Raw genomic sequence first — 17790 nt, forward strand, 5'->3', positions numbered from 1 at the left:
CCCACGGTATTTGGCTACGGACAAACCAAGGAATCTTGGCGTGCCATGGACGAGACGAAGAGGATTTAGTTGTCTTCATGGACTTGGATCTTTCGAGAGAGAGAACACGACCCCCTGGCGAGGGTAGTCTCATGTTTGATAGTGCTTTCATCTTGGCTTCAGCACTGTTGTTGATGATGTGATGTAATGTGATGTGATGTGATGTGATCGCTACCACCACTTCATCTCGAACCTATTTTGGTCAAATACTTCCGATTAAAGCTAATTCATAATTCATCAATATGCATATAAGCATACACATAAAAGATATATTCTCGTAAAATTAAAACCTAGTTTGTGTATGCTATCCACAATCTAATCCAATCCACACATGGAAAATGGAAAGAAATTTGCATCACTTCAAATTTGTGTATTTGAAGTAATATGATTTTAGAAATATCAAACTGAGGTAATTATTTCATCCAATCAAATGTTAAGCTGCTAATTGGGTAAGATCATAACACTCCTGATTTAATTATCTTGATATTTATGTTCTTCATGACAAGATACAAAAGACATTTCAACAAATTATTATAGTTGGCTACAATACAAAGACACTTCAACAAATATGCTATCATATGTAGAAAGGTGAGGAATAACAACATCTATTAGGTGGATCACATAGTCACAACAGTCACAGATACTTCCAGGAATGCCATGTTCCATCAATATTTGTTTTCATGTGTTAGAACATCATGGAAGTCGATGATGTGAGAGAAACTTGCACGTAACTCTCAGGTGCAACCATGATCTGAATAAGGAACAACAGCATCTGATTAATATCTTGAATTGAGGTCAAAATCAGTGAATAAAAACCACCTTATCATTTCCGCAATGAGACTGAAGCGAAGAGAAACCTTCATGAAGTCTTTTGAGTCATCCCAAACATGATGTGTGCCTTCGATTCAAACTTTCATATCTCTAGAATAATCAAATACTAAGCACCTGGTCGTGTATTGATATCGAACAAAAGAATAGAATGAATATAGCCGAGACTTGCAACCACAATATACATTTCCAATGACTAGAACTCAGAAAGAGGAAAGAAAAGAAGCATCGAGCGTAAGAATGGAGAACGACACACCAATGATTGTTTCTAAGATCATTCTTCCTCATTTGGGATCGATAATGTTGCAACGTAATACTCGGCTTCGTCTGTTACGTGAAGACTTTCTCGAGTGCTCTTGGATTTATTAGATAGCACCTGCGACACTGCAGTTTCATCTAGGAAAGAGATTGTCTTGACTGGGTACCCGAGCGTGTTTAAGAATCTCCTGCTTCCAAATTCCAGATGTGTCTTGAACTAATCAAAATGTAAGTTTGGGAGGATCATGAGATATCCGATTGGCCCACAGGTTTGCAAGCTTGCCAAAATAATAGTTTCCGCTCCATAGCACCATTTTCATGTCTGTTTAATATGGAACAACAAATAAGTCCACGGGAGAGAAGTCACGATGAATAACCAGAATAAAGAGTTCAGAATCATCCAGACTGTACCTTGCAATTCTTCCGTGGTCAACAGTGATATTCTACAAATCGTTTTGTCATGATTAAAAGAATAGTGGGAGAGATCAAGGTCACCAAGAAGTTTGATGGATGAAAGGAGTCGTTTGGCCAAAACGGCATATTCTACACCATTGGCATCAGAAATGGTTTTCAAAGCGTTTTCCAGACCGGAGACAGTCCATGCTTCAGCACACTTATCTAAGTTTGTTAATAATTGGCTGGAGACACCCCGATTCAACAGTATCCAAGGTTTGTAAAGTTTCAAAGAGACTCTCAAGACTTCTGTGACTCGATAGATCTCCCCGATGGCAATAAAATATTTTACTTCTGCAGGGCATTAAATATTGGAAGGAGGAAAATTAAATATCTAGAAGTAACAAATTTGCAAAATTGGCTAACTCAAAAACAGAGGAAGGTTCCAATTTATGAAATATAAATTCAGTTAACATGAATGTGTACCTTGAAATAATATTTGCATCAATTTTTGTGCTTGAACCGACTCTTGCAAAATTATGGCACCATGCTGCAACTCTTGAACACAAGCCACACTTATGGCAGACCATGCATGAATATAAGCATGCTGTTCCTCTCTTGATGCTAATGCCAGAATACAAAGTACTGAGTTGGTATGTTCAAGAAATTCAATTGCTGCACATAACTCTTTCCCTGCCTATGGAAAGCAAATTAGTTTCTGAACACAGTGCATGTCTTCATGGATCATGCAAGAATATTTTAACAGACCTAATTATTGGAAAGCAAATGGTCTTTTGTTCAGATTTCCATTGCCATTATTGATAAGTTCTACAATATAGAAGAAAATTTCCACCAAAATTAACTGTAGTACAATTTGCCCTTAAGAATTCCATCTTTTTTGCCACTGTAAGGTATTTGCATTACGAGACCAAAACCAAAAATTTAGGAGGGGGTTGATCTGAATGTTCCTTTCACTAAGGCTATAATTCCATATTAAACATCAAACTATCAGAGACGTACAGAAAAAAATTTCATCAAAATTAATTGTAGTACCCTTTTACCTTAAGAATCCATCTCTTTTGCCTCTCAAAAATTTGCATTACATCATGATCAAAACCAAAAATCTAAGAGGGGATTGGTCTGCATGTTATCCTTTACTTTCTGAAGATCGTCCAGGGTTTCGTCAATAAGAAAAACTCTTAAAACTTGACTAAGTACACTGTTTATTTTTTGGTACATTTTCCTTTCGCTTCTCAAGAATTATGTTTCCTTTGACCCCAGATCTTTGTATGTTAGCATTCTTGGTCTTTTCATTAGTTATTCGGATAAGTCTTGTCCTTTAAGTCTAATTAAGTACATTGCATAGGCCCACCTTAAAAGTTGTACTACAACAGTAATCAATCAAAAAGTGGTGAAAGTGGATTAGATGACATGACCAATGATCGTGTCCTATGAAGTCCGGGTCACATATTTTATAAATATGATGAGGGATAGTTCTCAAGTAAACAAAATTTTAATTTTTCAAGAAAGAGCAGCAAAATTCCTGAATAATAAATATTGTCTATCATGTCACCAATGGAAACAATAAGAAAGATAATCAATTTAAAACAGATTTGGTAAACATCTTGTTACAACCATCATGATTAATTGGGAGAAGGATCATCCATGCACTAAATTGTTCATCCAATATAAAGATGTTAAACGTTCATGTAAACAGATACAATCCACTTTAGAACATATCATAATAAGTTTTAAGTCAATTTTCATATGCCAACAAATGCAGATTAGATAAGATAAATTTTGGTCTGCAAATAATTAGCTGATTCTTCCATGTAAAGCATAGGTTTAAGGAGTGCTTACTGATATTATTCTTTCTGACAGGTGATATTCTTGCTCAAATGCTCGAAAGTTTGGCTCTTCTACAGCTTTAAGCAGTTGACTAATGCAAACATTTTTTGATAGGTGCTCTCCTATTTTGGCATTTTCAGTACCCTTAACTTCTTCTAGTTTCTCATAAGCTACCTAAAGAAAGGAGGGGAAAATAGTTGTAAGTGTAACTCAAACCTGTAAAGCAGAACTGACAAACTAAAATTTCTTTTAAGAAATCTTACAGTATTCATTCACCATGAAAGTAATGAGAGGTCAGAAAATATAACTTGCAAGAATATATAAGATTTAGGAACTTAAATTGTCCGTTAGTCATACTCAAAGGCAAGCAGAGGAAAAATAAATGGCAAGCATGCTATGACACGTTTTTAGATTAAATGAATAACAAAAACTACAACTTGAGTTGTATTTTCTAAATGTATTAGAAATTTTTAAAAGCAAAAGAAGTTCATTATGCATAAAATTATAAGAAGCCATGTGTAAGCTATTAAATATATTTATCTCTTCGGTTAATACGAGTAATACATGAAATTAGATCTTCAAGAAGAAAGAAATTTTCATGAAAGAAGTTTAATTTCATTATTCTTTCTCCAGAATTTGAATGATCAACACCAACATTTTTTCAAGGATAGGCGAGCTGTTAAAGGCATGGACCTTTTTAACCATCGGCAATTTTTTGTGGAGTGGTATAGATTAACAAGGCATGGGGATATTATTAAATTATGACTCCAAAGAATTTTGGCAGTTGCTACTTGTATAATATTCATTGTTGAACTGTATCCTATAACTAGTGTAAATCAAACTTCGGTTACAAATTTAATACTTGGGCTTCTATAGGATCTCTTATGGTATAGGATATGCTATTTTGGAGTTCTATAAGGGACAGGTATATGTAGCTATAGATTCCATGAAGTTACTGGTTCCTGTATCCATGTTGGGCACTTTCCCAACATGGCCATGCTGCATCCTAATTTTTCTTTTTCTTTTTTTTTTTGCTGAAATTGATCATTGCTTGGTCATGGAGAAAACACTCACCTACATGGCTTGATGCTTATTGGACAAAGCCATTGCTATCTCATGAACTTCTCTAGATGCATTTGGTTTAATTTTTGATGAATATGTATATTGATGTGTGTAACAAATTTAATCTAATTGAGCACTTCTTAGCAAGGTTCGCCGTACTGTACCGTACCGGCGTTTCGACCCGGGCTCGGTACGGTACGGTACTGGTGTACCGGGCGATACATCAGGGTGTACCGAGCGGTACACCCTGATGTACCGAACAATTTTATATTTTTTTTCATACTGTAGCAATGCTACAGTATAGCACTGTAGCACTGTAACGGTACCGGGCGGTCCGTATACCGGTAACCTGTTGGACTAGTACATACCGTCCGGTACGGGCGGTACGCTTCGACAGACCTTGCTTCTTAGTATGTTTCATGACTTAGCTTGAGCCATGATCATTATTGGATTACTATATTAACTTACAATTACTATATATATATATTTTTAAATAATTTGAATTTTTATTGCTTAATATTTGATTGGTACTCAGAAAATGTATATTTTCTGGTTGTATTCATGATCATATCATATCCTGAATTTTTCAGTATCGCTGTTTAATGGTTCCGCATCACATCATGCCCACATATCGGTGTCAATTTCCGTGCCCATTAAGGGCCTGTACTTTCCCATACCAGGTGATGCAAACCCTATACCAGGCATGCTGTTTACCCTGGTTCACATATCAATAAACTGTAAATACTGCCTGCCCGTACCATACGAACTGCACCGAGTGTTATTGCAAACCTTGTTCATAATACCATATTATTAAGAAGGGCCATATATCTTTAGCATAAGAGATGAAGACTGAGGAGTAATTTGTGCTATAAGAAACATATTAGAAAGTGAGCTAAGGGCATCAAAACAACTGGTTAATGTAGAAGCAACTACAGATTTGTCCTATTGTTAATATAACTTGAAGATGACAATATACTTCATATATAATAATTTACTTAATATTATGACTCCAAAAGTAAGTTAATAAGATAAAAATTTCAAGGCAACTGACTTATTAAGTTAATGAAATGTAAAATTTTTCAACATAAAGAAATCACAGATTATAGATTAACTCATGGCACTCACCTTAATTTCTTCATATATTTCTTTTTCTTTAACTTCTTCACCAGAAAGAGAAGCAACTTCATATGCATTCTGAAATTAAAGGCATTTTTACTTAACAAAATTAATGAACATAGCAAGAAGCAAGCATATATAGTTTTATGGCACTAACCTTGAGATCATCAAGATGGCAATTTAATAAGGAAGCAGATCCATCTTTCAATCTACAATAAAGAGCTACAAGAGAGTTGTGTGTCAAATTAGTTGAATCATTTTTATCTATTTCACATGCAGAATCCTGATTCCTGACCACTACTTCTGAAATTTTTAAGAACTCGCATTGAGTTCTACCAAGATGATAATCTCTCTGCACTGAGCTGACCATATCTGAGTTTTGATGCTTCTTTGTGGCATCATTTGCAGCACAAACAGCATCGTCCTGATCAACCTCAATGAACATTTCCAGTGTGTTGTTAGTAAGCCTATCGGATGAGGTAAAAGTTATATCTTTAGTTGAACTCCCCACAAACATTGGCTCACAAAAATACCCATTCAGGTCATTGAGTCCTAGATCAGCTTCTTTTTTAAAATTGCTGCAAGAATGAACAGGCCAGTCAACTAGGTTACTTTTCAACACGCTTCTGGTAGCCTGCAAATTATAAAAGAAAAGAGAGAGGACTTATCAGATATAAATCCACAGAATAATTCCCCTAAATCACATTTTTTTTTAACAATTAACTAAAATTTATGCTTTCTTATATGATATAAACAACTAGGGTAATGATTATAATGTTGATAAAATATAGTGGGCGAAGTTTAAGTTTGCATTAGTCATGGTTTGTCTAGATCAAGTTATCAATTGTTCGTCTTAATTTAGGAGTCATAATTCCAACTCAGAATGCTTAGTGGTATCCAGTACCAGCAGGTCTATGCAACTATTAATCAGCTGTAGTAGTTAATCTATTCAGGGGGCATTTAAATTGCGTGTTTTAAGTAAATGGTACAGCACCATTCTAGGAAACCAAAACAATTATCTGAAACATTACAGTATTTGATCCTCAACTGACTGAAAGGGGTTTGATGACACATATTTAAGCTCAGATGAACAGTAAAGTCAGATATGCAGAAGTGTTTCTATCTGAGTGAGGCAAACCCCTTCTGCATTAACTGGTACAAGGGCCGTGTTCCACCCATTCTGACTCTATGAACCTGATTCAGAAAAATGCAGACACAGGATGACACACCATTGTGTCAAAGTTCAATGATGTTTATTAGATTCAGTGAATTTTAAATACTATCATGTAAAGCAGATATGAACTTAACAAAATTATTTCAACACGAAGGAAGCCAGTCATGGAGTATTTGGCCCAAAAATTTATTTGAGACAAGGGAGATAAGGCCATATTGATAATGAACAATACTCAAAAGAATGTCGTTTCAAAATACACAAATTATTACTAAGTCACTTATGGTTTACCAAACAAATTATATTTTTTCAATGTAACAAAAGTCTAAGATATTAATAGGACAGGCCATAAAAAAAACAAAATAGTTGTACTGAGGACAGCAGAAATGGGGTTAAAAGGGAGAGGGGGAACAGAAAAGGTGTTAGCATAGCAAAAAATCACATGCCAACCTCAGTTTCAGTGCTGGGACCCAGCATCTTTGTCTCAGCATCTTGAATCATTGGTTCTTCATGGCTCTGGGAAAAGATTAGAAGACTTCATCTATTAGATAAACAAATTATACCAACTACTGATGTCAATGCTAGAGGAATAGGAGAAACACAACCTTTTGTCCCAAAGTTGATACGACTTTGTTCTCCATAACAGTATCACCAAACTTCCAAAACTCCTCTTCACCTCTTTTCTCGCCATTCTCTGGGCCGGAAAACCAGTCATCTGTGTTTTGGGCATTTCTTATTCTATCATGAACAACCATAGGAAAACTAGCATCAGAAAGAAAGCCTGCTCCATCTGTACCTCCATTACTAACATCTTGTCCATCATTACCAACACTGATCCAACCATTTGCCTCTTGATGACCTTGTGACCCAATTCGAAGAACCTTCACACAGCATAAGTGTCATATGACAAATATACATCACAAAAGCTCCGAATAAGAATGCAATTACTTACTTTTAAATAGGAGAGCAAATATGACAGATATATTCTTCGTAGAGAATGTCCATATTCTAATGCTAGTTGGAGATGCAGCTAAAATGCGAGAACAGAAAACAATACAGCGGGCAACATGAAGAAGCTGCTTCTTCTCACCTCGACTTCACCCACAGCTGCAACGCCACGAGGCCCAGATTTCTCCTCTCGTATACCGTCTTCCTGATACAATTATACAAAGAGCGGTGAAAATTGATCAATCAGCTCCGAAGAAAAATCGATGTTGAACCATGAGACCACCATACAAAAATGCATCATCATTATCAATACCATCATCAACTTGAGCACCGAATTGGGCGACGAGGAAGAGGCGTCCTTGTATTCCCAAGAGCTCTCGCCGGTATCGTCCTCCTTTCCCTCAGCCAAACGAGAGCCGATCCTGTCAACGCCAACCGGTTGGGGGGCATGGCCATAGAGACTGGTGATCAGATCCCTCAGCTCTCCACCACCAACCGGTCCCTTGTGATCTGTGGCCGGACTCGAAGAAGACAAAGAAGGAGAGCAGATGTTCAGCGGCTGGAGGGGCTGCGGTTCGTTCACCTCCTCCTCCTCCTCCCCGAAAATCGACAGCGGCAGCGCCCCTCTGGGTTTCTCCCATTCCTTGACACCCACGATCTCGTCGACGACGACGGCGGCGGAATGGGAAGGGAAGGCATCGAAGGGGGGCGGCGTAGCTGGGGATTCGAAACGCTGGGATCCGAGCGGGCCGACGACAAATTCGCCCCAGTCGTCATCGTCCTGCTGCCGATGGGGTGGGAGAGGTTGGTCGGAGGAGGCGAATATGAAGTCGCCAAAGCCGTCATCATCGTCGAAAGAGAACAGATCGGCGGGGGTGGAGAGGGTGGCAGCAGCAGCAGCGGGAATCCCAGGCATGGTGGCCTCGCCGGACAAGGGAATGAGCTATTGGCGTCGGCTGCTTTGATGGGTTGGGTGGCCAAAAGGGAATTCGTGGTGCGAAATGAGGTGACCGTCGACGAGGCCACAGGAGAGTGGCTGACAAGGAAAGCCCACCTTTCGCCCGCCGACGCTGAGCGGGGCTCACTGAAGCCACGCTGTCGCTCCAATGCAATGCATCAATTTAAGCGCCGTTGTTGGATCTTGTTGATCGGATCCGGGTTGGCTTTGGTGTAAGTTCATTATGGACCAATATGAGATAACGCGTAGCCCAATCAAACTTATATCATGCGTATTGATGAGGGTAATAATGGCGACATGATATGCCACGACGTCAGCCATGACTGAACGACCCTCAGCCCAAAAAAGACAATAATGTCGACGCGACATGCGCCGACGTCACTCGTTCTCAGACAACGACTTCGTCGTCGTCCGACCTAACATGCCTGGCCGAGAAAGAGAAGGACGACGACAGAAGCGTGCCCATACCCTGCGGCAGTTCGGTCCTTCTCGCCACGCCAACACCAGTGTCAGATGCTACCATGAGTACGAGCCTGCCCCCTATAAACGGGCACATCAGGAAACAGTAAACTCTCCTATAAATACCCCCGAGTTCTAAACGATGAGGGGAAAAAAAACACAGACAAAAAACTCTACTCCACATCGTCTAACTTGATCGTCGGAGGGGTCGGGTCGAGCTTCCGACCCGACCTGTGTGCAGATGCAAGGGCGGGGTTGCATCTTCCCGACGCTATGGAAAAGCTTCCCTCCCGACGCATCGTCCCGATCGGATCACCTTAACCGACCACCTGGGCAATCTCGTGGGACGCCGTACCAGATCCCCGTCATTCGGACCCTGACCAAGTCGCGTCGGCCCCGAGGCCACGGCATAAAGTTGTTTACGCTAACATGTATCATAAAATATAATGAGCTCGAATTTTCTCATACATCAAAATTATATCATAGGTATCATAAAACATCATAACATAGAAGAAAAGATGCCTTCAAATCTTATAGATTTCATATGGTAAATTCGACGCAGTGTCGCAACAGACTAGTCTTACACACCCGATCGACCACTATCTTCCAACCTTATTCTTAAAGGTGACGGACTCATCCACTGTTCTGATCATCTCCACACGTCGTCGATTACTCGTAGATGCTCGCTGCCAATCGAGGGCTCACCATGGCCGCCACCGGCACGGTCTTCTGCAACGCGATCCCAAACGTCTCGCCCATATCGAGGTTCTCCCCTTCCGGCAGATTCCAGTTGAAGGCGTGGATCAAAGAACCCAACATATACTGGACGAGCACGACCCCCATGCGCACGCCGGCGCAGATCCTTCGCCCGGCGCCGAAGGGGATGAGCTCGAAGTCGTTGCCGCGCGGGTCCATCTTGGATCCCTCCGCCGTCATGAACCGGTCGGGATTGAACTCCAGCGGGTTTTCCCACACGTCCGGGTCCCTCCCGATCGCCCATATGTTGACCAGCAGCTTGGTGTTCTTGGGGATGTAGTAGCCGTTGACCTCGCACGCCTGGGTCGAGATGCGCGGCAGGTTGAGAGGGGTGGACGGGTGCTTCCGGAACGATTCCTTGCATATGGCTTGCAGGTACGGGAGGTTTGGTATGTCGGATTCCTCCAGTCGCCGGTCCCGGCCGATGACTCTGTCCATCTCCGCTTGCGCCCGCTTGAGGATGCTCGGGTTCAGTAGCATCTCCGCCATCGCCCATTCGATCGTCCCTGTCGAGGTGTCCGTTCCTGCAGTGAACAGATTCTGCAACCAGGAAAACCACAACGTGATGCCGTGTCAAAGAAGCGCTTTTGTGGACGAGGAGCAGAAAGGTTTCGTTACCAAAAGCAGGGCCTTGATGTTATCGTTCGTCAGCTTCACCTCGTCCGAACCGTCCCGGTTGGTCAGCACGGTGTCCAGCAAATCGGGTCTCCCTTCACGGTCGCTTTTGGTCGCCTCGTGCTCGGCCACCATCCTACTGAGCACCGAATCGAACTTGGTGTGAAGCTTCTTCATCCGTCGCTCCAACCCCTGCAGGTCCATCCACGCCACCGCCGGGATGAAGTCGCCGATGTTCACCTGCCCCGCCAAAGTCATGAGCTCCACCACCATGTCCTTGAACTCGTTCGCCTGCGTGTCCTTCGTCTCGAACACGCGGCGACTCAGTATCACCCGCCCGATCATGTTCGCCATGGTGTAAATGAGCATCTCCCCCAGCATCACCCTCTCCCGCTTACGTCCCGACGCTTTCATGGACCGCAGCATGTGGCCGACCTCGTCGCGCCGCACGCCGCTCCATGCGTCGAGCGCCTTGTTGCCGAGCATCTCCAGGTTGCACAGTTTGCGCAGCAGCTTCCACTTGGGGCCGTATTCCGCAAAAACAAGGTCCTGGCCCTCGTAGGCGAGCCTGATGGGGGCGGCGTCGACGGGGCGGTTGGAGAAGTAGGTATCGAGGGTCTTGAGGAAGACGCGAGCCGCACTCGGAGTAGAAGCCACCACCACGCCGAACTGCCCCATTTTGAGGTGCATGACCGGGCCGTACCGCTTGGCCATGCGGGCCAACGACACGTGCGGCGCGCTTCCCAGCAGCGGGAGCGCACCGACGACAGGGAACCCTCGCGGCCCCGGCGGTAGAGCACGACGAGGGAGGAGACGCCGAACCACGTACCGAAGAGCATAAAAGAGCGCGACGCATAGAAAGAGCTCGCGCAGGAAGACCGTCGCCATGGTGGAAGGTGGAATCAACCCTGTCTTGTGGGAGCGATGGTGGCACCGGAGACCTATATAGATCTGTGTGTCACTTGGAGACTGGTAGCCGTGGCAACGGCAGTCACGAGGGGCGACGGATGGATACTCCACCCGCAAACGTGACCACCTGTCTCGGGCCACTGACTTCTGCTTCTGTTTCCTGACTTCCTGTGGGCCAGCGGATCAAAATATTTAGGCACAAGAAAATAATTATCTTTCTTTTCTTCCTCCATTTCTATTTAAAGGCGTCAATTAATTTAGTTGAGAAAAAATTAATATTTTTTTAAATACTAAACTCAAATTCTACTTTAATAAAAAAATATTTTTATTTAATATAATCCTAAGAACTTGATTGCCCAGATAAATATATTTAATATTAAAATTTATTTACAAAGGCAAATCTCATGTAGTTTGTCCATTAAATCAAATCATTAGTGGACTACCTACCGAAAGATAATAATAATATATGGACAAAGACTTCTTGTTGTTTGAGATCGATTAGAATCGTCAACAATTATGTTGAGTACTCACCTAATAAATACTGCACAGACAATTATTTCGATGTGCCACCTCCAGCTTTGACCTTTAGTTGCTGTTCCATTAATGCATGGGAAGCACACTTGTTTGTAGAATTAGGGTTAGTGTGTTCAAAGGTGATCTATAGTTACTATGTTAGATCATAAAATAAATGGCCATAGGATTTGTATAGAGTGAATGATTTGGCCTTATTGCAAGCAAATGGCTTTCTTTAGGCATGTCATATCATTACCTTAATGATTGGTTTAATGATAGTGTATAGTAGACTTACCTAACTAGAGTTGAAAGTATAATAATACTTCATCAGGTAATTTTCTTTAGAGTATAACCACTCTGGTCGGTAAAACACTTTAATTATTAAAGATAAAGGTTGAGATAAAATAAAATATAATAAATACTTATTAAATAATTTAAAATATATAATAATTCTATAATTTGGGCGTAACACCATGATTAGTTCCATGTCAGAAATGGGATAAGATGATGATTAATTTGATTGATGCATTATTGTTAATATTAACTTAAATATTTTAAGTTAGTAGTTTGAGCTCATTTTACTAAGATTAATAAGTTAGTTATTTCGTTCTAATAATCGATATCAAAGTCTAATATTAGAAGAGCATGATAGTATGTAAGGTCTAATAGATCAATTATCTCACTCTCAATATTTAATTATTATGATGATGAAAAAAATTATGATATATATATATATAATTAAGCCTCTATGTATTAAATTTACTTACATGCTACCATGATTAATGTTGTAATTATATCCCTAAATATATATCACCGGAATCATATTCCATATAGTTTCTTCCAAACAACCAAAGAAGGGTTTGATGCATCATGTAGCGTCGATCCCGAATCCAACGAACACGATTCGATCATGTCTAGGTTCGCCCCCCGTGTGGGAGACTCACACGGACAACTCGAACGAGTAATAGCGAGGGAATCGGGGAGAGAGCTCAAAAGGCGGAAGCGGCCCCCTCGTTGGAGGAGGCAACGCCGAAAGAAGCTGTTGCGTCGCCTCCCGCCCCCCCCTCCATGAGCTTCCTCCCATCCGTCGATCCTCCGTCGCCGTTCTGATCGTTTTGGTGGGTGTTGCTCGCGGTTCCGGTCGAAGAATCCGGCGTCGCAGCTCTCTTTTCATTCATTTATAGGAAAAATGGCGTTTGTTGAGTGTCGGCGTTTATGTTGGGGTTCACTTTTTTGGATTCAGGGATCTAGCTTGGAGGATTTGTGTGTTCAACGATGGGAGTCTCGGTGGACAACATTCGGGGTCTCGTGCTGGCCCTATCGTCGAGTCTTTTCATCGGGTCAAGCTTCATCGTGAAGAAGAAAGGGCTCAAAAGGGCCGGGGCGCATGGCGTCAGAGCAGGTCTGGTCTTTCTTGGTTTTTCTTCTCTTTCGTTTCCATTTCGTTACTATTGATCTGATCACGAAGGTCGATCCGAGACATAGTTAATTACGATCACATACCAGGAATGATGGTTTGTGCCTTATGGAATCATAATTCACTATCGAGGAGGCATGAAGTTCTATATTGGATTAAAGTTCGTTTTGTTGCGGATATGACGAAGTGATTGAGTAAATGATGTTTTCCTTTCAACATTTCAGGTTCGGGAGGGTTCTCATACTTGTACGAGCCTCTCTGGTGGGTTGGGATGCTTACTAGTAAGTTCAATGTTTGCATTTGATATCTGTAAGAATATCCTAGTGTTCTTAGACGTGATCCATATCTATTGGAGACATATCATGTCATCATGGAACATACTTTCAATTTCCTGGTTTATTTCTTGCGAACAAAAGCACCTTCTAGAGAGCTGTGAAGACATGCACATATTCGCCTTTTTTTTTTTTCTGTAGTTATTCACCTGGTCAACTTGTTGGTATGAGACTTGTGATCATAATTGGAGTCCTGAATGTTCGGTGTTGAAACAAGTACTTGGCATGGAAAACTGAATTTATGAGCCAGGAGTTTGGGTTGTTTGGTGATGGTTTCTGAGTTTTAGGCACCTTTTTTTTTTTTTTTTTCAATTTTCTAAGAAAATAGTTTTGGCATTGTTATTGCTACAAATATATGAGAAGATGTGAATAGGTTAGCTAGTATTAGGCTCATTTAAAATCAGGGGAGACATTATTGTGGATTTTGTCATTTACAAAGATGATTTTTCTCTCAAAATTTATTAACGTAGCGAAAACTTTTTCCGTGTGAAGCCCAACGGCTAAAACCGTGTAATGCATCCTAGGAACCTGGAATGTTTCATTGAAGGATGCAGACCCTGCAGATAATGGCTCTACTTTGGTGGTTAGTAAGAGTGTCATCATTTCTGCCTAAAGGAAGTATCACTTAGGTAGGGCTGAATCGATTGGTTCAGGGCTGATATAGGCTAGAACAGATGGGGTAACCGATAGCTAACATAATTTGTGATATAGAACAAAGAACTTTTAGAAAGATTTTAGATTTCATAGCAAGCTGACTTGTTGCATGGTATGTGCTGTTTGGCGTCGATTGACATAGGTCATGCACTTGGCATACATAAAGAAAAGCTTCAAGTTAATCTCTTGTGCAAGCAAGCTCCCAGATTCAAGTTCATGTATATTTTGTCTTCTAATTGACCATAAAATTTTGATTTTATGCAGAGGATATTACTGTCCCAGATCTATCCTCTCAACTTTGGTTATTTATTTATGTATATGTTTTATTGTCTACAGTGATACTTGGTGAGGCAGCTAACTTTGCTGCCTATGCATTTGCTCCGGCAATTCTTGTAACTCCTTTAGGAGCACTGAGTATAATTGTCAGGTATGGTAAACATGGCACTACTCTCAGGTTTAGTAAGTTCTAAAAGATCAATCTAAAGTGTGTCACTAATATGAGTTATTTGATGCAGTGCAGTGCTAGCTCATTTCTTTTTAAACGAGAAACTGCATATATTTGGCATCCTTGGGTGTGTTCTTTGTGTGGTTGGTTCTGTTAGTATTGTTTTGCATGCTCCAATAGAGAAAGATATTGAATCAGTTAAGGAAGTTTGGTACCTTGCCACTGAACCAGGTAACTCCAGTCTTAAATATTCTACTTGTCTTGTCATGTGTGTTTGCTTAATTTTTTCATGTCCAATATTGATTCCTGTACTGAGGTTAAACTCCTTTGGGTTTGTTTAAGCATGTGTTACTTATGTATGTTCCACTTAGACCTTTCTTTATACGCTGAATTTGTAAAAACAAACTTTTCATGTTTTCAGACTCAGAACCTTCAGCCTTTAGTCGACTAACGAACTTTTTTCTCTCCAACAGGGTTTATCGTTTATTTCTGTGTGGTCATGATCTTGGTTGTTTTTCTCATCGTCCACCTAGTTCCACGTTATGGGCAAACAAATTTGGTGGTATATGTTGGAATTTGCTCACTCATGGGTTCCCTGACGGTGTGTTCAGTGTTTGTTAAAACTACGGATGTGCATTTGTGCTTTCATCGCTGAAATGCTCACTAGGTTGTTGGTGCAGGTTATGAGTGTAAAAGCAGTGGGCATTGCGTTAAAGCTAACATTATCGGGAATGAATCAATTTGTCTATGCTCAGACCTGGTTTTTTACAGTTGTTGTAGCAATCTGTTGTCTCATGCAGATGAATTATCTGAACAAGGTAACCCTGATTTTGTGGGGCATGCATATGCTAATACAGAAACTTGCTTGACAATAGCATTTACTAATTTATCTGGTACTCATATTCAGTGTGCAGGGATTTCAAGAAAAAAGGTTGTCTTAAGCTAAAATAACCACATGAAGTGAATACATTGCTACAGAAACATAACAAATTTGAAGCGTTCGTCCTACATACTTCGCCATACAACCGTTTCTGTTGTCATATGGTGAATTATAACGAAAAATTAATACGCTATGAATGGTTTTGCAAACAAGTAATATACACAATTGATTTTAGAATAATGAATATACACATTATGCAGTGCAGAAAAATTCTATGGAGGAATTCATTCCATCATTTGCCAACAGTAAGATAAATTGGTTGGGATCATCATCGATATTTCACCTACATGCTTGGATGGCACCATATAGTATAGAGCTTGTGGCTTAATGCATCCATTTTTTGTTTTCATCTAGTGATTCATGGAGTCCATATGACATGAATGATTTACCATTTACAAAAAGGTTGATATTCTATCCAGGAATATTACGAAGGATTTGCATAAATTTAGTGTGTTACCTACAAAGGATTCTTAACTTTGCTCTCTCTCTCTCTCTCTCTCTCTTCCTTTTCCCTTTCTTTCTCCATCTATCTTATTTATTTTCTGAAGGATACAAAATTTGCATGTTAATAGAGTTTATCAAATCAAAATAAGTATGGCATGTTCATTGTGGTGCAGTAATCAATGAATGGATTAGTTTTTCTAATACTATCAAGTATCTTTTCTACAAACAGTTTCAGCTATGCTTATTGCAATTGTTGGATTCATCCATGCAGGCACTCGACACCTTCAATACTGCTGTGATATCCCCAGTCTACTATGTGATGTTCACTACTCTCACCATATTGGCTAGCATGATCATGTTTAAGGTGCTTTTTTTGTTGTCTTCCTTTTATGTTTGATTGTCAATGAATCTTACTTTTGTTGAACCTTCTGATTTAACTCCATTTTTCAGTTTAATTTTCAGTTTCTTCAGCAATAACTGTTTGTCTCAGAGTTATTGCTAACTTAGCTAGTTATGAACCAGGATTGGGCCTCCCAGAATGCTTCCCAGATAGTCACTGAGATATGTGGGTTCGTTACAATACTCTCTGGTACTTTCCTTCTCCACAAGACAATGGACATGGGAGAAAGTACTCCCATGGAAACAATAGCCCTGAGTGACTCCTAGAAATTCAAACAAGTAATTCATCCTTGCTTCGGTCATTGATCGATCAAGTTTCAGCATCAAATTACTCCATCAAATCAGATTGTCCCACTGAAACTCCTGTGCAACTCTTTCCTGAAAAGAACATCAAGAAAGCCTGAGGAAGATGACAGTCCCTGATCCATGCTTGGGACATACTCTGTATTCTCAATATCTTTGTTCTGGATTTTGACATGCCATAAACATCGGTCGACTGACGAAGAATGCAACTTCTACTGTCCAAATTTAGTACAAGGGACTTCATCTACCTATGTGTATTTGCTGTCAACAACTTGGAGATAGAAAGCTTCAATTCTTTTCATCTTGTAACAAGTGATGTATGGTCTGTATCTTTTTTCATTGTTCAGTATATTTTTGTCGCATGATTCTACTTGTATAGCTGACTTTTTCTTCTGGAAGAAGACCAGACAATTAATCAGACTTGTCAGAGAACTGATTCCCAAACCAATGTAGCTGAAATTGTTTTCAATAGCATGATTGACAAGCTCATCAGATCAAGGTTGACTCTTAAGAGTCTGAGCTCTCTTTAAAACTCTTGCAACACAATGCCAGCCATGTGACATCAACTCTCAAAAATGGAATAAGGTCATCAGTGTGTGTATTATTTGCCATGGTTTTAGTACTATGTTTTCAGAGAGAAGTACATGTTTCAAAGTTCATTCAGCATTCTGATTCCCTTACAGTGAGTTATTATGATTGCATGAACACAATTCAATCAGTTGACTAATTGAACATTTATCTGTCTCTGTATACATTTATCAATCAGTTGGACATGAGCTTGACTCAATCTCATGTCCAATTGATCATGAACAGGTTTGATCACTCTCACCATCTATCCAATTTAGTCGTGCTTTCCTCTGCATTTATCAGTCCCCACGTGCAGATGATCTCAAATGGTGGAGACTCGCCTGCAATCTCCCAACCCTTCCATTACACGCCAAACTTCCACAAGTCAAAATTGGATCTCACTCCGTGTTTCTGAC

The 17790-nt window shown here is 40.4% G+C and overlaps 3 protein-coding genes across 5 annotated transcripts; 1 reads left to right on the top strand and 2 right to left on the bottom strand.

The window, feature by feature from the left end:
- Positions 1–918: 918 nt before the first annotated feature.
- LOC135582526 (uncharacterized) lies at positions 919–8758 on the bottom strand. Of its 3 annotated transcripts, XM_065078439.1 has the most exons (11): positions 7977–8758; positions 7806–7868; positions 7512–7596; positions 7321–7430; positions 7166–7231; positions 5702–6178; positions 5554–5622; positions 3379–3540; positions 2005–2215; positions 1537–1872; positions 919–1447 (listed from the first exon to the last, which is right to left on the bottom strand). In XM_065078439.1, exons 1-11 carry the CDS (start codon positions 8577–8579, stop codon positions 1347–1349), a joined length of 2283 nt encoding a protein of 760 aa, XP_064934511.1. In that variant the 5' UTR covers positions 8580–8758; the 3' UTR covers positions 919–1346. The 3 variants fall into 3 exon arrangements, with proteins under 3 accessions (XP_064934511.1, XP_064934512.1, XP_064934513.1); XM_065078440.1 differs by lacking the exon at positions 3379–3540; XM_065078441.1 differs by lacking the exons at positions 919–1447; positions 1537–1872 and having other exon boundaries at positions 2027–2211.
- An 829-nt stretch (positions 8759–9587) lies between these two features.
- On the bottom strand, positions 9588–11388 carry LOC103993499 (flavonoid 3',5'-hydroxylase 1). The gene is made up of 2 exons (XM_009413587.3): positions 10455–11388; positions 9588–10376 (listed from the first exon to the last, which is right to left on the bottom strand). The coding sequence occupies exons 1-2, from the start codon at positions 11337–11339 to the stop codon at positions 9750–9752; spliced, it is 1512 nt and encodes a 503-aa protein (XP_009411862.2). The 5' UTR covers positions 11340–11388; the 3' UTR covers positions 9588–9749.
- Positions 11389–13082: 1694 nt separating this feature from the next.
- Positions 13083–17223, top strand: LOC135588935 (probable magnesium transporter NIPA2). The gene is made up of 8 exons (XM_065081270.1): positions 13083–13275; positions 13515–13571; positions 14613–14703; positions 14792–14952; positions 15195–15322; positions 15402–15539; positions 16377–16469; positions 16628–17223. Exons 1-8 carry the CDS (start codon positions 13149–13151, stop codon positions 16769–16771), a joined length of 939 nt encoding a protein of 312 aa, XP_064937342.1. The 5' UTR covers positions 13083–13148; the 3' UTR covers positions 16772–17223.
- The last annotated feature ends 567 nt before the right edge of the window (positions 17224–17790 follow it).

Source organism: Musa acuminata, chromosome BXJ1-8 (assembly GCF_036884655.1).
Source record: "Musa acuminata AAA Group cultivar baxijiao chromosome BXJ1-8, Cavendish_Baxijiao_AAA, whole genome shotgun sequence".
Classification (NCBI taxonomy): Eukaryota; Viridiplantae; Streptophyta; class Magnoliopsida; order Zingiberales; family Musaceae; genus Musa; species Musa acuminata.

Excerpts from the sequence above, each read along its gene's own strand:
- LOC135582526 (XM_065078439.1), bottom strand. The coding sequence starts at position 8,579 with ATGCCTGGGATTCCCGCTGCTGCTGCTGCCACCCTCTCCACCCCCGCC. Across the intron at positions 7,869-7,976 it reads CGGTGCTCAAGTTGATGATG|GAAGACGGTATACGAGAGGA; the intron begins GTATTGATAATG and ends TAATTGTATCAG. Across the intron at positions 1,873-2,004 it reads GATGCAAATATTATTTCAAG|AAGTAAAATATTTTATTGCC; the intron begins GTACACATTCAT and ends AATGCCCTGCAG.
- LOC103993499 (XM_009413587.3), bottom strand. The coding sequence starts at position 11,339 with ATGGCGACGGTCTTCCTGCGCGAGCTCTTTCTATGCGTCGCGCTCTTT. Across the intron at positions 10,377-10,454 it reads ACATCAAGGCCCTGCTTTTG|AATCTGTTCACTGCAGGAAC; the intron begins GTAACGAAACCT and ends TCCTGGTTGCAG.
- LOC135588935 (XM_065081270.1), top strand. The coding sequence starts at position 13,149 with ATGGGAGTCTCGGTGGACAACATTCGGGGTCTCGTGCTGGCCCTATCG. Across the intron at positions 13,572-14,612 it reads GTGGGTTGGGATGCTTACTA|TGATACTTGGTGAGGCAGCT; the intron begins GTAAGTTCAATG and ends TATTGTCTACAG. Across the intron at positions 14,953-15,194 it reads GTACCTTGCCACTGAACCAG|GGTTTATCGTTTATTTCTGT; the intron begins GTAACTCCAGTC and ends TCTCTCCAACAG.